Consider the following 17190-nt stretch of genomic DNA (forward strand, 5'->3'; position numbering starts at 1 on the left):
GGCTGTGGCATAGAGAAGGAAACCCCAGGCAGAACCTAGAGGACTTTCTGAGTTGAAGAGAGTTGAGAGTTTGGAAAGATCTAGGCAGTGAGATTTCTGAGGGCGGGGTACCGGATAAGAGAGCACTACGCAGAGAGAGAATGCTGGAGACCTCCAGAGGGTCCCCCTTGAGTGTTTGGCAGAATATTCATCAGCACATTCATGTGAGAAAACTACCCCAGCCAAGGGAAAGGACTATCCAAGAAGATGAGAGGCAATAGTTCCCTGTGCTTACACAGGACTCGGCGGAGTGTCTGTTCTCACCAGCCAAAACGTCGAACGTCGTATTCATGAGTTTATCAGATAACCTACACAGAGCTGTCTTGGGTCTTGAGAATGATTAGCCCTAGACCAAATCCTGCTCGGGTTCTGCCTAACAAGTCTTGAAAAGCAAGACCCAACAGGATCCAACTACTGCTCAATATCTTCACAGTATCAGAGAACAAAGTTAATGAATATTTATAGGAATGCAAAAATTTCTTGGACCCAACAAGGGAGAATTCACAGTGGCTAGACTGTAATCAAAGATCATCAAGCATATGCAGATGCAGGAAAGCATGACCCATAACAAGGAGAAAAATCAACTGATTGAAGCCAAGCCAGAACTGACACGGTTATTAGAATTAACAGAGAAAGACAATGAAACAGCTATAACTGTATAGCCTATGATCAACGTAGAGACATGAAAAACACAAAAAAGGTAGAAATCAAACTTATAAAGATGAAAGCTATCATGTGTGAGATAAACACTGGATGGGGCTATCAGGAGACTTGACATCACAGAAGAAGATATTAATAAAGATATAGCAATAGAACTATCCAAAATAAAAGGCTGATAGAAAAAAAAAAAAAACCAAACACGATGAAAAGGCCACAAATGAGTTGTGGGAAAGCTTCAGATGGCCTAATAGATGCGTAATTGGAATCCCCAAAGGAAGCAGTGGGAGGAAAAATATTTGAAGAAATAATTTTTTCAAAGTTGCAAATCCCAATTACTGGAGTTACCAGCCAGTGCAGTAAGGCAAGAAAAAGAAGTAAGAGGCATCCAGATTGGAAAGGAAGAAGTAAAACTGAATTTTCAAGTTGCATGATTATCTATATAGAAAATATGTTACATATTTTTAAAAAGCTGCTAATAAGTGAGTTTAGCAACATTACAAGATAGAAGATCAACATATAAGAATTATATTTCTGTGTACTAGCAAAAAAATCTGAAAATTATATATTTACAATTTAAGGTAGGATGGGCATGGTGGTGCACGCCTGTAATCCCAGTTACTTGGGAGGTTGAGGCAGGAGAATCCCTCGAACCCAGGAGGCAGAGGTTGCAGTGAGCCGAGATTGTGCCATTGCCCTCCAGCCTGGGTGACAAGAGCAAAACTCCGTTTCAAGAAGAAGAAGAAGAAAAAAATTTAAGATAGTAGAAAAAAATCTGAAGTAAGGATAAATCTGACAAAGGGTCTGTAAGACCTTTACACTGAAAACTACAAACAATGCTTAGAGAGAGAAGCAAAAGAAGACCTAAATCAATGCGCAGATACACTGTGTTTATGTATCTGAAGGCTTAATATTATTAACAGTTCCATTTTTTCCAAACAGTCCCATGGTGATATTCTTTAGGCTCAAGACCCTGAGACAAATTACATGACTAAAATCTAAAATTCATCACTAAGCTGTGGGGAAGATTTCTCTACATGAATTTTTTTTTTTTTTTCCCCCGGAGACAGGGTTTCACTTTGTTGCCCAGGCTGGAGTGCAGTGGTGCAATGGTTCACTCCAACTTCCGCCACCCCAGCTCAAATGACTCCCCCCACCTCAGCCTCCCGAGTAGCTGGGACTACAGGCACATGCCATCACGCCTGGTTAATTTTTGTATGTTTAGTAGAGACAGGGTTTCACCATGTTGCCCAGGCTGGTCTCAAACTCCTGGGCCGAAGCGATCCACCCACCTTGGCCTCCCAAAGTGCTGGGATTACAGATGTGAGCCACCACACTCAGCTTCTACATGCTTTTTGTTTTGTTTTAATCTATTGCGCTCTCTTTGTACTCACCAAGAAGAAGAGGCTATTATATTTAATTGAGAACTCTTTTCTCAGTTGGTTTCCTCATCGCCCAACCTAATTGTGTGTGACTCCCATCTACATCTTCTTGAAAAGGGCTTAATTTCTCTAGTTGTCCATCTTGATGTTCAGCTTTCATTTTCCTAACCTTGGTTTATGTCAACTCTCTTCTTCTAGTTAACTCCTCTTGGCTCCTGTCCTCTATGAAGTGCCTAGCTTACGACAGCAAGGACAAAAGGTGCTATCTCATTTAATTTACATCCGTAATATTAATGTGGTGTGACCTCATGTTCATATTCTCCCCACAAAGTTGAGTGTTATTTGTATTTATTTCTGGCTTTGGTTTGACTGCTTTTTGGAACTCTGTATGGTCACAACAGATATGAATGTTTATGGAGAATCTCTGAGGCAGAATTAGCATTAGGGTTTTTAAGGTTCTCACTGGAAATGATTTGGATTTAGATAATTATTGGTTCTTTGTTTAGGGATCATTCTGGAAGCTAAGTGAAGACCTTTAGCCAGAATTGACCAAACTACTCTGTAACATAATTCATTGTTGACAAATACTCCCAAGTGAGACAAGTGGAAGCTTTTAAAATTTACGTTTTTAATTTGTTCATGCTTATAATGCTTAATAGAGTGGTTTAGGTCCTTTTTCCATTGTGCGTTGGAATGGATTTTTTTTTATTATTATGCAGAAACTAACATTTGCCTTCATACTTTAATCCTTGATGTAATGGTCCCCAACTTTTATGTTCATAGAGAACCTGGCATTATAAAGAATTAAGTCAACAGACATGCAATAAAAGATTTTTATCCCTAAGCAAAGTAAATGTCCTCTTTCCTGAAGGTTTTCTGAAATTCCTTTTTTACCAACTTGAGAGAGCAATTAATCCTCACAGTAGATTTGACAGACGGTTCTAGTCATCTGTTCGTGCTTTACTAAATATGGATTGCACATTTTCTGCCCCTGATTTAATAAGGAAAAGTGGGAATGAATGAAGAATGAATGATCCCCAAAGCATTGTGTATGTTAGAGAAAATCATATAAATGGGAATCCCAGGGGAGGAGTCTTGGGAACATTTTAACATTATTTCTTTCGTCTTTGGATTGGCTTTTATAACTATTAATGAAGATAAAGTTTAAATGCAGTCATTCATGGTATGACATCAATAAAAAGGTTGTGGAAGATTAGCAGCTAATTGATATCAGGAGAGCTTATATTCGTCAGATTTATATTCCCGAAACAAGTGTTGCAAATTCCTTAGACTCTTCCACACAGGGACCTGTTTATTGCCCTTCTCAATTTAATATGAATTTTGAAATAAAATACACATTAAATAACTTTTACAAGTATTGTGTTCCCTTTGTATAGCTTCCATTGTTACCGTACTGTTTAATTTAACTTCATATTGATTACTTCAATTCTTTGAAAGAACTAATAAAAACATAACCTCAACTTGCCCGATGCCTAGGGCCTATTAGTGAGCCGTATACACCATCAGAGTCACATATATATCTCTTTCTTAACAAATTTCAGTCTGAATTTTCCTTGTGTTTTTCTTCTTCTGTGATAGCTTGTTACGGTACAGTCTGGGTTTTTCATTTCATTGTGTTGCTTCAGGAGAAAACCTGGTATAGACTCATCCCACTTTGGATTTTTTTTAATTTTACCTAGAAAATTTATAAAAATAAAATTGAAAACAATTATTTATCATGCCATTCCAAAAAAAAAGAGAATTGATGTATTTCCAAGAAGGACATAAAATGGCTTACAGTTATTTTTACCTTAACCTTTTTTTTTTTTTTTTTACTTTAAGAATAAGAATAGGCTTTGGTCCAAGGTATAAAAGCTTATTATAGAACTTAGTTGCTTATTTTCATGCAAAATAGATATTTTCATACCAGCATAAAAATTACAGTTGTGGAGAATAGTCTTATCTAAAGTGACATAAAATGGATATTGACAGTTCCCCCACCATTGAGAAAGAAAAATCTTACAACTAATTTTAATGAATATGCAAATTTTTTCTTAGGAATCAAATGAGGTTCCCTGACCACCTAGGGGAAGTGTAAATGTTCTCATCTGCGCTGAGGCTGTGGTTTTGGCCTGTGACAGTTAGACTCAGTCATAGCATCTGGCGGTGCTTGGAAAGGACCGCTGAACAGTAACTAAAGTAGTTTTTGTCAGATGTTTTCTAAAATTTTAGTGACTCATACTCAAGGGAACTTCTTATAACAGGTAAATGTGTCCCAGTTTGAGGGGATTCTTTATCTTCCAGTAATTTTTGTGGTTTACCAGGAAGCCATTTTTTGTTTGTTTGTTTTTTTCAGAAAAAAAGAAATGATTCTATGAGGTATTATTTAGGTTTTGCTATGACCTTGGTGAGCACCTAGTAACTTTAGAATATATTTCAGCCAAAATTATTTTGGCTATGTTCTAGGGCGTGGAATTTTGAAGGGTTCTAAAGCCACAGAAACCAACTTTCTCTTGTGTGAGCTGTTGCGTGGATATTGGGGTGCCCTTAGAATCAGTCACTGGGCAACCTGGAGATTGGGCAGGAACAGAGTGAGCCACAGTCACTCCAGAACCGGTCCCATGAGGGTCCTGCTGCTGGCCCCTCCGAACACTGGCCATCACTGCTTGAGCCACTGCGCCAGTTGGCACTGGACACTCCACTACTCCCCTGGACTAGGGCTCCCCTGTGCCCCCACCACTGCTGCCACTGCTGCTGTCAGATGAGTTCTCCTTTAGCCCTCTTCCTGACCATCACCAGCCCCAGATTTATAAAATCCAGAGCCTTTGGGAGGCTGAGACGGGCGGATCACGAGGTCAGGAGATCGAGACCATCCTGGCTAACACGGTGAAACCCCGTCTCTACTAAAAATACAAAAACTAGCCGGGCGAGGTGGCGGGCGCCTGTAGTCCCAGCTACTCGGGAGGCTGAGGCAGGAGAATGGTGTAAACCCGGGAGGCGGAGCTTGCAGTGAGCTGAGATCCAGCCACTGCACTCCAGCCTGGGCCACAGAGCAAGACTCCATCTCAAAAAAAAAAAGAAAAAAAGAAAATCCAGAGCAAGTGTGTCTAATTGGCCATGCTCTGTCTCAGACCTGGTACCTGTAGAGGCAGTGGTCTGGGAATCTCCAGATGTGGTCCTTTCAGCCTTTAATTGAGATAAGCCCCATCTCCACAAAAGCTCATAGGGTGGAGAATTCTCCAAATACAGGGAAGTGGTTCAGCTCCTAGGTATGTATGGACATGTCAGATGTCTAGTCCAAGCAGTTGTTCCTGGGCTGAGATGGACCTGATGCTGCTTCCTAAAGAAATTCTAGGGTTGTTCCAGTGGTCCACTCAGAGATGCAGGTCACAACTGAGGCTTTCTCCTATTCAGCCTTTAATTGAGATAAGCCCCATCTCCACAAAAGCTCATAGGGTGGAGAATTCTCCAAATACAGGGAAGTGGTTCAGCTCCTAGGTATGTATGGACATGTCAGATGTCTAGTCCAAGCAGTTGTTCCTGGGCTGAGATGGACCTGATGCTGCTTCCTAAAGAAATTCTAGGGTTGTTCCAGTGGTCCACTCAGAGATGCAGGTCACAACTGAGGCTTTCTCCTATTAGCAGAAATGGACATGTAAGGCCTTGGTTTTTGTTTGGATTTTGTATTTTATTTTCTTTGCCATTCCTGATGATGAACTGGCCCTGGAAAACACTGTGTTCGCTGGGTATAATTCTGCCTTGATAGAGTGAATGCAAACATTCCCTGCTGTGTTGATTTGAAACAGGAACAGGCATTTTCTATATTTTAGTGGCATATGGTGCTAAGATTTTATCATACTTTCTTGTAAAGAGCCAGGAAACTTTGCCTGCTTAAAAATGTGTGTTTATAAACAATAGACTTACAATGAATATTCCCATCTGTTAGGTGAACATAATTTGTGTAGGAATTCCCATAATAGGTGGAGGACTTTGCAACTTTTTTCATATTTTTTTCCCTGGTGAGACATTAGACTAAAGAGATGGTACAAAACAGCATATGCTTAATATTCAATTTTGTCTCTATTTCTCCCTGTTGTTTGAAAGCAGTTCTATTTTTATGCATTAGTACATAGGATTACTATAGAAATTCATAAGAATTTAAGACCTATTTAGGTACTGAAAAACGGGAAAAGGTAGAATGAGCAATCATATAAATATGGTTGTGTTGCAATGATAAAAGTGTCTTTGTAGTGTTTCAAATACCTACTGCAATGACTTGTGCTATTTCTTTCCAAAAACTTTCTTGACTTTGTTTTAAGCTAATCTCAAAAATCCCCTCTATTATAATCATAGCGTGTAATAATCAAAGCTGCACATACTCCTGGTCTGGATTTGTAATTTAAATAAATGGCCTTGGCTCTTTATTGTTGTGATTGTATTCACTAATTAATTTTGTTTTAGATGAACCATTCCACATAAAAGAATAAAATTTTTAAGATTAAAACTCAGCAATATTTTTTCTCTTCACAACAGATTTTATTAATCCTCCCCTAGGAGCTCAAGAAGATTATCAGAGGGGAAAACATAGTTTGATTAATTTTTGCTTAATCTTGAATTACCTGTGTTGTCCAAATGTTTTAGTCACTTAAAATTATGCCTATCAGTTCCTTTTTCAGGTTGCCTAATTGTACATACTTAAATAAAAACATGAGCAATCTGTTGAATGTAAGTGATTCAAGGTATGCTTGGGAACTGAGCAAATACAGCATAGCACACACTTTGTCTTTTACTTGATTTTGAAAACGTTTCTCTGGTTATACTTTGTAAAAGGAAATACTTTTAAATTGTAGACAGGTATTACTGGAACATCTTTTTTGGGGGGTAAAGTATACCATCATTCTGTTTTCTTCTTCCCTTTGTGGAAAGTAGTCTATTCCTATTTGAGCTCCTTTTCTTTTCTTTTTCTTTTTCTTTTTTTCTTTTTTTTTTGAGACAGGATCTGGCTCTGTCACCCAGGCATGATTTTGGCTCACTGCAACCTCCGCCTCCCAGGCTCAGGTGATCTTCCCACCTCAGCCTCCAAGGAGCTGGGATTATAGGCTCACACCACCACACCTGGCTAATTTTTGTATTTTTTTTGTAGAGACAGAGTTCCGCCATATTGCCCAGGCTGGTTCCTTTTCTTTCTTTTGATAGATGCCTTCCCATATGTGAAAAGCATCTAAGCCTCACGTCTTACTCTTTTGTTTTTTGATCAAATATGATGTACCTTATTCAACCGCAATGTGCATACCTTCACTTTTATTTTTTAATATGATCATCAATAGAAAAGGCTGTACATATCCAATGTATACAACTTGATGAGTTGGGAGATAATTATATGCCCTTGAAACTTTCACCACCATATATGGCATAAATCCCTCCACCTCCAGAAGTTCATTCTTATTTTGTGTGATAGAAACACTTAAGACTTACCTCCTTAGTAAACTTTATGTAATACAGTATGATTGCTCTGTAGGACTCACTCATCTAGTATAGCCGTAACTTCCTGTCCCTGCATTCTTCCCCATTTCCCCTCCCCTGTACCCCCGAGTGGCCACCGTTTCACTCTCTGCTTCTATGAACTTGACTATTTTAGATTCCTCTTATAAGAGTATAAGAGTATCAGGTAGGATTTGTCCTTCTGTGTCTGGTTTACTTCACGTAAATGAACCTAAAGGATATCATGCTATGTAGCAAATGCCAGGATTTCTTTCTTTTTAAGGCTGGATAATATTCCATTGCATGTATACACCGTATTTGCTTTCTCCATTCCCCAGCAGACACCTGGGTTGTTTCCATGTCTTGGCTAATTGTGGATAATGCTGCAGTAGATGTGGGAGTGCAGACATCTGAGATCCTTATTTCAGTTCTTGGGAAATAAACCCAGAAGTGGGATTTGGGGGTCATGTGGTCATTATATGTGTAATGTTGTAAGAGACCTCTATACTATTTTCCACAGTGGCTACACCGACTTTCATTCCCATGTATAGTAGTTCCTTTTTCTCCACGTCGTCAGCAACATTTATTTTTCATTTTTTGGTAGTAGCCATCCTAACAGGAGTACAAAGACATCTATCTCACTGTGGTTTGGGTTTGCATTTCCCTGATGATTAGGGACATTGAGCCCTTTTTCGTATACCTGTTGACCATTTGTGTGGCTTTGGAGAAATGTCTGTCTAGTATCTTTGCTCTTATTAAAATTAAGGGGTTTTTTTAAAGCTATTTTTTCATGACGTAGAGAGAGAGAGAGAGAGAGAGAGAGTGTGTGTGTGTGTGTGTGTGTGTGTGTGTGTGTTTTGAGACAGGGTCTTGCTCTGTCGCCCAGACTGGAGTGCAGTGGTGCAATCTCAGCTCACTGCAACGTCTGCCTCCCGGGTTCAAGTGATTCTCCTGTTTCAGCCCCCCAGGTAACTGGGATTATAGGCGTGTGCCACCACACTGGCTAATTTTTGTGCTTTTAGTACAGAGTTTCACCATGTTGGCTAAGCTGGTTTCAAACTCCTGACCTCAAGTGATCTGCCTGCCTCGGCCTCTGGGATTACAGGCAAAAGCCACCACGCCTGACGTCTCATGTATTTTGGATATTAACTCTTTCTTGGCTGTGTAGTTTGCTCACACCTTACTCTTAATTTGTCTGTGAACGTGGCCAAGAACTCAATTACTGTACCATCTTGAGCAGCTTAGAAGGGTTGGGCTCCGGAGTTGTAAGACTCATTTCAAGTGGCTGTTGGTTACCTATCTTTACTTGCTGGTGGATTTTAAAACATCCTATTTTACAAAACCAGCAGTAAACCTAAAGCAAGGCTTTTATAGAAACTCTATCTTTTAATTATTTTTTTTCCTTTGAAATTATACTAAAAAGTGTAGACAGACATGGATTTGAAGGATGATCACTTACAGTCGCAGAAGTGGAAAATACACATGAAATGACTTGTTAACCTCTGAAAAAGTTTTCAAAGTTAACATCAGGGCATACGTGGAGAAGTCAGGAAAGGAAGTGAATACGTTATGCTGAGAGACGTCCACCTTGGTGACTGGAGAGAGACGTCCTGATGGCATTGCTCTCTCTGCCCCGACGAGTTCTATATCTCATCCTGAAAGTGTTCTTTGCCCCTTTGTGTGGAGTGACACAAGACATCATGTTCAGACTGTTGCCAGTTCTGGAAATAATCTTTGGAAATTCTGATGTTCTACAGAGAGAGAATTTAAATGATTTTTGATTGAGAGGGCTAGTTTAAATGCAGTGACTTTTAATGATTTAACCTTTCTCATTCAGCCAGTTGTGAGTTATATCCCCTGTGTGCATGGCGCTGTGCTAGATACCACGGTTACAATGATGAATAAGACAGAAGTAGATCCTAGCTTTGGGTGATATTTATAGCCCAATTGGTGAGACAGGTATCAGGGCAATCATCTCAGAAATAAACAGTAGTTCTAATTAGTGTCATGGTTAGGGGAGGATTGCACAGATATTAGGTTACCAAAAATAAAATATTCGTTGAGCATAGACTAGATGAGATGCCAGTGCTGTTTGATAAAATAGCACCTGATGGTTAGATATAACTGTTGAACACTGGATGTAAGCATTAACACTTCTTTTTGCTATTCAACAGGTATATTATTCCATCTTTGCAGAAGCTCGACGCTGGGTTTTACCGCTGCGTGGTGCGGAACAGAATGGGAGCACTCCTGCAAAGAAAATCAGAAGTTCAAGTCGCATGTATGTGTCCAGTACGGAGATGTCCAAATGTTACAGAACAGAGTGTTGCTGGGGAGTAAATCAGAATCACTTTTCACTGTTGTAGGAACTGAGATTTTATCTTTGGTCCTATTTCGGGTAGAATAATTGCTCAACTCAGTGAGAGATAAGTAAGCAGCCAGCGTGGCTGGCCAGGCGAGGGGCTGATGAGGCAAAGGCCACTTTTCTTCATTTGAAAAGACTCAGGATCCTACAAGGCCCTGGGGAGGATGAAAAAGTAAATGGGATGCCTTCTGTCTGATGAATCAGCTGCTCTTAGCTTGCACTATGTTTGGATTCAAAATGTTATTAAAGTATAAAGTTCAGCCCATTTAGGTCAAAGTTCGTTCATTGTCAGTCCTTTCCAGTGACGATTTGTTTAGAAATCTTTATGCCGCACCACAAAAAGCACATGGATCGTGAGCGTCCCCGATAGTATTCATGTGATATAGTGATTTATTAATTCTTTATTCAGCAGAACCTTTTTGGAGAATGAAACTTTTTAAAGTAAACGAAGGAGACATCAAGAATGCAGGAAGCTTAAATTTTCATGTAGTCTTGAGGAGAAACAGGAGAGCGAACTTGGCCTATGCAAAGTATTTAGTCCTTTTTCTGATTCAAAATCTGTGAAGAGTAAAAATGGACTGCCTGCTTTATCTTATATACAAATGTGTATATAAAATAGAGACATAACATATAATTATATGTCATATATATGTGATATATGTAATATATATATAAATAAATATATATTTGAGACAGGGTCTATCTCTTGTCTCTCAGGCTGGAGTGCAGTGGCACAAACATAGCTCACTGCAAGCTTGAACTGGGCTCAAGTGATCCTCCCTCCTCAGCCTCTCGAGTAGCTAGGACTGCAGGTGTGTGCCACCATGCCTGGCTAATCTGGCTAATTTCTTTTGTTTTTGGTAGGGGAGGGATCTCACTACCTTGCCCAGATTGGTCTCTAATGCCTGGCTTCAAGTGATTCTCCTGTTCCAGCCTCCCAAAGTGCTGGGATTACAGGAGTGAGCCTGGCTTGTTTTATTGTATTTATTATATCTTGAATGTACTACCAAAATTTCTCTTTGTTTAAAAGTAAGCAAAACAATGTTGTAAGATGTTAGATTACATTTTAATATATTATTATAAACTTTAGAGAACAAAAGAACTCCTGAATTGGGCTGTACTTTTTGGTGATGACAGAGTTTCCTCATTTGTCATTTTAACCCCAGTTAAGGCTTGTAGCTTTCAGTGTGAGTAGGTGAAATAAAATAATATCTAGTTATTCTATCATAAGCCTAATGGCTGGGTAAAGTGGTGATGCTATACATGTTTGCTTTTTAAAATCACTAGGAAGGGTTAAGTTTTTCTAAATTGTGATGTCAAAGAATGTTGCAGAATAATTGAGAACTTTTATTCAATTGAATGATTGAAAATGTAATTATTAGGGTGAAGATCAATACCTCGATTATGTTTTAAGAAGAGCTTCAAAATTATTATATTAAATTCTGTCTTATAAAATTGAATTTTGCTTAATTATGTTTTAGTTTCTATTCTGTATCTCTAGCTCTTAGATTTTTTTTTTTTTTCTTTTCTGAGACAGAGTCTGCCTCTGTTGCCCAGAGTGGAGTGCAGTGGAGCGATCTTGGCTCACCACAACCTCCGCCTCCCGAGTTCAAGTGATTCTCCTGCTTCAGCCTCCCGAGCAGCTGGGATTACAGGCCCCACCACCACACCCAGCTGATTTTTGTATTTTTAGTAGAGACGGGGTTTTACCATGTTGGCCAGACTGGTCTCGAACTCCTGACCTCAGGTGATCCGCCCGCCTCGGCCTCCCAAAGTGTTGGGATTACAGATGACAGCCACTGCTCTGCCTTTAGATTCTTTTTTTAAATCTTTCTTTTCTCCTTTGCTTTGATAACAAATTTAATTTTCTTTTAAAATAACTATGAATATTTTTCTAATCTGTTTTGTTGGTTTGTTTCATCTTTTCCCTCAAATATTAGATACTGTCACATAGAAAATGTCTTTCGACTCCAGAAGACATTGATAATAGAGCACTTCCATGGAATATTTCAAACTGATTTACATTTAAATAAAAATACACTATTTTGCCTTATCGATTTGTATATTTTTATTTGCATCTGACCATCATATGGAATTTTATTCAAAAATTTCAAATGTTACTAATTTTAAAATTAGCCATTTATACCTACATTCTAATAGCTGTGTTTTGTCCTGTGACTCCATTTTGTAAACGTTTTTTGCCAGTAGAACAAATACTGGAACAAAGGCTAGTTGCCCCAAATTAAGTCAACAGTATGGGAGTGGGAGAATGCTGTATAGACTCTTCAGTGGTTAGGAAGTATTGCTCCCAAAAGATCCGTGTGGGAGACTGTGACCTCACAAATGAAGGGAACAAACTGAAGACAGCAAGGTCCGGTGCCGAGCTGGAACGAGTTTGAAAGATTTACGAGCTAGGAGACATCCGGATGCATTTTCTGACAGTTTCTGAGAAAACTGCTTCATGTGGTTCTAGGATGGCTTCAGCACTTCATTTTCAGTATCAGACAGTTGCAGACATTCCCTTGTATTGTCAGGTAGAACAAACACCACGTGGCTTTGCTGACGAACGCGCAGCGTGGGTGCTTCGGAGGCGCATGGCTTGGCTTGTCCAGTGCTTCACTCACAGGCAGATCCGCGTGGGTCAGCGCTGCCGTGCAGTCTCACTCGTCCTGGTGTAACATGTGGCAGCATCAGTGACTTCACTGTAACACGTACCTGTTTCCATCTGTGACCCCTTCCTTCCCCCAAAAATGTTTTCTAGAACTTGAAAGCGCTTCTTTTTCTCTGCAGATATGGGAAGTTTCACGGATACGGACCAGAGGAAAACAGTTCCTCAAGGACATGCGGCAATTCTAAACCTGCTGCCCATCACCAGCTACCCCAGACCTCAAGTGACTTGGTTTAGAGAAGGGCACAAGATTATTCCAAGCAACAGAATGTAAGTTGCTCCAAACATTAAAGCTTCAAATACAATTTTAATGTCATTTGCTGGCACCGTCTACACAGTAAGTGTACCAATTAAGGTTACCAATGATTTGAAAAGAGCAAACTAGTCTAGGGGTCCTATCCTAATCTTTAGCAAATAGCTGTTTTAGGACTGGCTTGCATATTTTTAAGCATTTTAAGCAAATAACTGTGTAATATTATTCTTTTTTCTTTTGTTTTGTTTTGTTTTGAGACTGAGTCTTCCTCTGTCATCCAGGCTGGAGTGCAGTGGCACCATCTTGGCTCACTGCAAGCTCCGCCTCCTGGGTTCACACCATTCTCCTGCCTTAGCCTCCCGAGTAGCTGGGACTACAGGCACCTACCACAGCGCCTGGCTAATTTTTTGTATTTTTAGTAGAGACGGAGTTTCACCATATTAGCCAGGATGGTCTCAATCTCCTGACCTTGTAATCTGCCCGCCTTGGCCTCCCAAAGTGCTGGAATTACAGGCATGAGTCCCCGCGCCCTGCCAATATTATTCTTCAGAATGTTGCGTGCCCTAAAACTAAAGCACCCTTACCCAACTTTGCAGTCAATTTTTTTCTTTTGAATGTACTTTTTAAGATGCCATTGTCATCCCTGAGTTGGGTTTGGCTCCTAGTACTAATTTAATGAGTGCTGGTATTTACTTCTAGAGCTGTGGGGTTTTTTTCCCCCTCCTTTTATTGAGCTGTGTTTGATACTACTTTCCCTGACGTTAAAACAGTAATTACTGCTTATTTCTCTTTATCCTTTTATCCTACCACGACAGTTTTATTTCTCTTCGTCTAATTAGTGGTTCACCCATCTATTGCAGAATAGTTGCTTTGTGATTAGTTAAGCATTATTTCAAGGTGTTCTTGCCTATCTCACATTCAAGATATTTATCTAATGCCAGACAGGTTTTCTTCACTTGGAGCTTTAGGTGATTAAAAAGAACACTTGGTATATATTTCATAACTGGACATTTTACAACCTAATTTAAAGACAATATTCCAAACATAAAGGTTTCAAGGCTGAACATTTCCAGAAGAATCATGAAATGCCGTAAGCATAGGCCAGAAGTCAGATATTTATGCCGTCCAGTGGTTGCACTCAGATAAAAATTCATCAGGAGGAAACACTCTTGTTCTGCTTCTTTCAAAAAGAATAGGTGTGAGGTCATTTGCCAAATAGATTTTACATGTAACTAAAAGTTACCGTGGGAACCCACTTGCTGTCTCCCCTACGTGAGTACCTGTGGAATCCCTTCCCAAAGCCTCGTGATTCTTACCTCCAGCCCCTACCTGAGCATCAGAGAATCCCTTCCCTGAGCCTCATGATTCTTGCCTCCAACCCCTGCCTGAGCATCAGAGAATCCCTTCCCTAAGCCCCATGTCTCCAGTCTTCTACTTCTGGATCAGAATCTGGCTGGAACCTAAATAATAATAATTATTATTACTATTAATAATTATATAATACTAATTATAATTAGTAATTATGATTTTGAGACAGAGTCACTCTGTCACCCAGGCTGAAGTACAGTGGCGTGGTCTCAGCTCACTGCGACCTCTCCCTCCCAGGTTCAAGCGATTCTCCTGCCTCAGCCTCCTGAGTAGCTGGGACTGCAGGTGCGCGTCACCATCCCCTGCTAATTTTTGTGTTTTTAGTAGAGATGAGGTTTTACCATGTGGCCAGGCTGGTCTCGAACTCCTTACCTCAAATGACCCACCCGCCTTGGCCTCCCAAAGTGCTGGGATTACAGGTGTGAGCCACCCCACTTAAGCTTATTTTACAAATGTTTCTATTTTGGTTATTGGGAACAAAAATTTGTGTGTGTGTGTGTGTGTGTGTGTGTATGCAGAATATTTTAAAATTCTAGTAAAAATACCAGTTACCTTAGAAGATGGGATAATTGCTATCCTTTTTTCTTTATTTGATTACAGGTTACTTAGATATCCACCTTTGTATCGATTCCAATCATAAAAGATGCATCTTGAGTTGGGATGAAACAAAGATGAAGGATCAATTTTTCATTCTTAGTAGACTGTTAGGCTTTAAAAAGGCAGGTGAGGGCTGTGCGCGGTGGCTTGTTCCTGTAATCCCGGCACTTTCGGATGCTGATTGCTTGAGTTCAAAGCAATCTGGAGTTTAAAAACAGCCTGGGCAACATGGTGAAACCTTATCTCTACTAAAAATTTTTTAAAAAAGAAAAATAGCTGGGTGTGGTGGCACAAACCTGTGGTTCTAGCTATTTGCTACTTGGGAGGCCGAGGTGGGAAGACAGCTTGAGACCGGAAGTTGGAGGTTGCAGTGAGCTGTGATGGTGCCACTCTACTCCAGCCTGGGAGACACAGCAAGACCCTGTCTCCAAAAACAAAAGTTGGGGGGATGGGGGCGGCAGGCAAGATGCATTCTGGTATAAATATGCTAGAAGTTCCCAGTGCTGAGCACAATAAGACCAGGCAAACTTAGGATAAATGTTGGGGGAGAATTGGTACCAGGGATGGGGAGGTAGATTGAATTAGGCTATCCTCTCAAACACTGGAGCTTTTAATTAATGTCAGTGGCAGCAAAATTAATCGTGGAAGAATTCTTTGAACTTAGTAGCAGATAAGCCTGTATTAATCCACCTGTTAACCTGTGTTTTCTCTGTATGCATGAGGCGACACTTATTCACCAGTCTGACAGGGTATAGAATGGAATAACTCTTAATTTCATAAATTTTTTAAACTTGCAAATGCATGCTAAAGCCTGTTTAATTCCTGGTAAGCTAATAAAGACAAGACACTAGTAGGGCTTTAACTTGGTGTAATATCAAACAAATGGTCTGCTTACAAGCGTGAAGCTGTTGATAAATCTCTAATCTCAGGAAATAATGCAGTATACCATTTTTTAAAGAGATGAGATGAGGCTGATTATGGATATTTACACTTTTACAAGGCCCTTTAGTTTCATATTTTCCACCTCATCATCACCCCGCATTTATTAAGTACCTGCTGTGCAAGATTACATAAATCGGTATGGGTATGTTTTTCTCCACAAGTTTATACATCATCCAAAGAGATACAGCTTTCATATCCCAAGTACACTGATTCGATCTTTACAAATTATATGAATGTATTAAATGATCACATGTACCCTGAAACTATGTACATCTATTATGCATCAATAAAAAGTTTAAATGTTTAAAAATTAAAAAATCTAAATATGAACACCTAATATATTGCTTTCCATGTCTAAGAAAGTACAGCTTTTGACTGAAAATGGGAGAACATTTCTGCGTTCCTCCCACCCACGTGATTGATGGCACAAGTCACGTGGCATCACATTTGTTATATACCCAGAGATGCCTTTTAAAAACGAGCATTTGACTCAAGGTGCTTCACACATATTGAAATGCAGGTCAAGCTTCTGCACCTGTTTTTTTTTTTTTTTTTTATTTTTTGAGATGGAGTCTTGTTCTGTTGCCCAGACTGGAGTGCAGTGGCCTGATCTTGGTTCACTGCAACGTCTGCCTCCCGAGGTCAAGCGATGCTCCTCCCTCAGCCTCCTGAGTAGCTGAGATTACAGGCGCACACCACTAAGCCCAGCTAATTTTTGTATTTTTAGTAGAGATGGGGTTGCACCGTGCTGGCCAGGCTGGTCTCGAACTCCTGACCTTGTGATCCACCCGCCTCGGCCTCCCAAAGTGCTGGGATTATAGGCGTGAGCCACCGCGCCCGGCCTTTCTGTACCTATTTTTAACCTCGTTGTGTGAGTTTGCTTTTCTAATACATGCACCTTTGTCATGTGGTGAAAGAAGCTCGTTTTCTCTCCCCACCTCCATTTTTAAACATTATCTCATTATCTACTTTTAAAATGTGAGCTTTAGGCTTATAATTAAATGATTCTTTTTTTCATTTTCAAGGGAAACAGTAAGTCTAATGTTTCCTAACTTGAAAAATTAGTTGAATAGCCTATTAATAATCTTAACAGGAGCTATTATTTATTGAGTACCTACTTTAAACATATCTTCTCTAATCCTCACAATTGCCTTCTGAGGCAGGTATAATTAGCTTTATGTATAGTTATCAGAATGGAAGAGTATGGATGTTAAATTACTTACCCCAGGGCCCAGAGCCGAGGTTCAAACCCAGGTCTGCCTGACATTCAGTCTCATGCTTGCTTCTGGATCAGCCTAATTCTTTCTACCTTATTTGCTGATCATTTTTTACGTTTTTGATTACTTTTTTCCATACATTGCTCTAGTCTTCCTTTCTCATCTTTTAGAAGACCAGCTTTCAACTTGAAATAACATGGATTAACCTGGGTTTGCACAGA

General features: G+C 39.8%; 1 protein-coding gene across 1 annotated transcript in view; it reads left to right on the top strand.

The window, feature by feature from the left end:
- The window catches only part of SDK1 (sidekick cell adhesion molecule 1), a gene marked incomplete at its 3' end in the record, with an annotated part of 662329 nt that overhangs the window by 12864 nt on the left and 632275 nt on the right, over positions 1-17190 (top strand). The window contains exons 3-4 of the mRNA XM_011957004.1: positions 9734-9840; positions 12715-12862. Of these exons, the coding sequence (XP_011812394.1) occupies positions 9734-9840; positions 12715-12862 (255 nt within the window). The remainder of the gene's footprint in view (positions 1-9733; positions 9841-12714; positions 12863-17190) is intronic.

Source organism: Colobus angolensis, unplaced genomic scaffold (assembly GCF_000951035.1).
Source record: "Colobus angolensis palliatus isolate OR3802 unplaced genomic scaffold, Cang.pa_1.0 Scaffold43, whole genome shotgun sequence".
Classification (NCBI taxonomy): Eukaryota; Metazoa; Chordata; class Mammalia; order Primates; family Cercopithecidae; genus Colobus; species Colobus angolensis.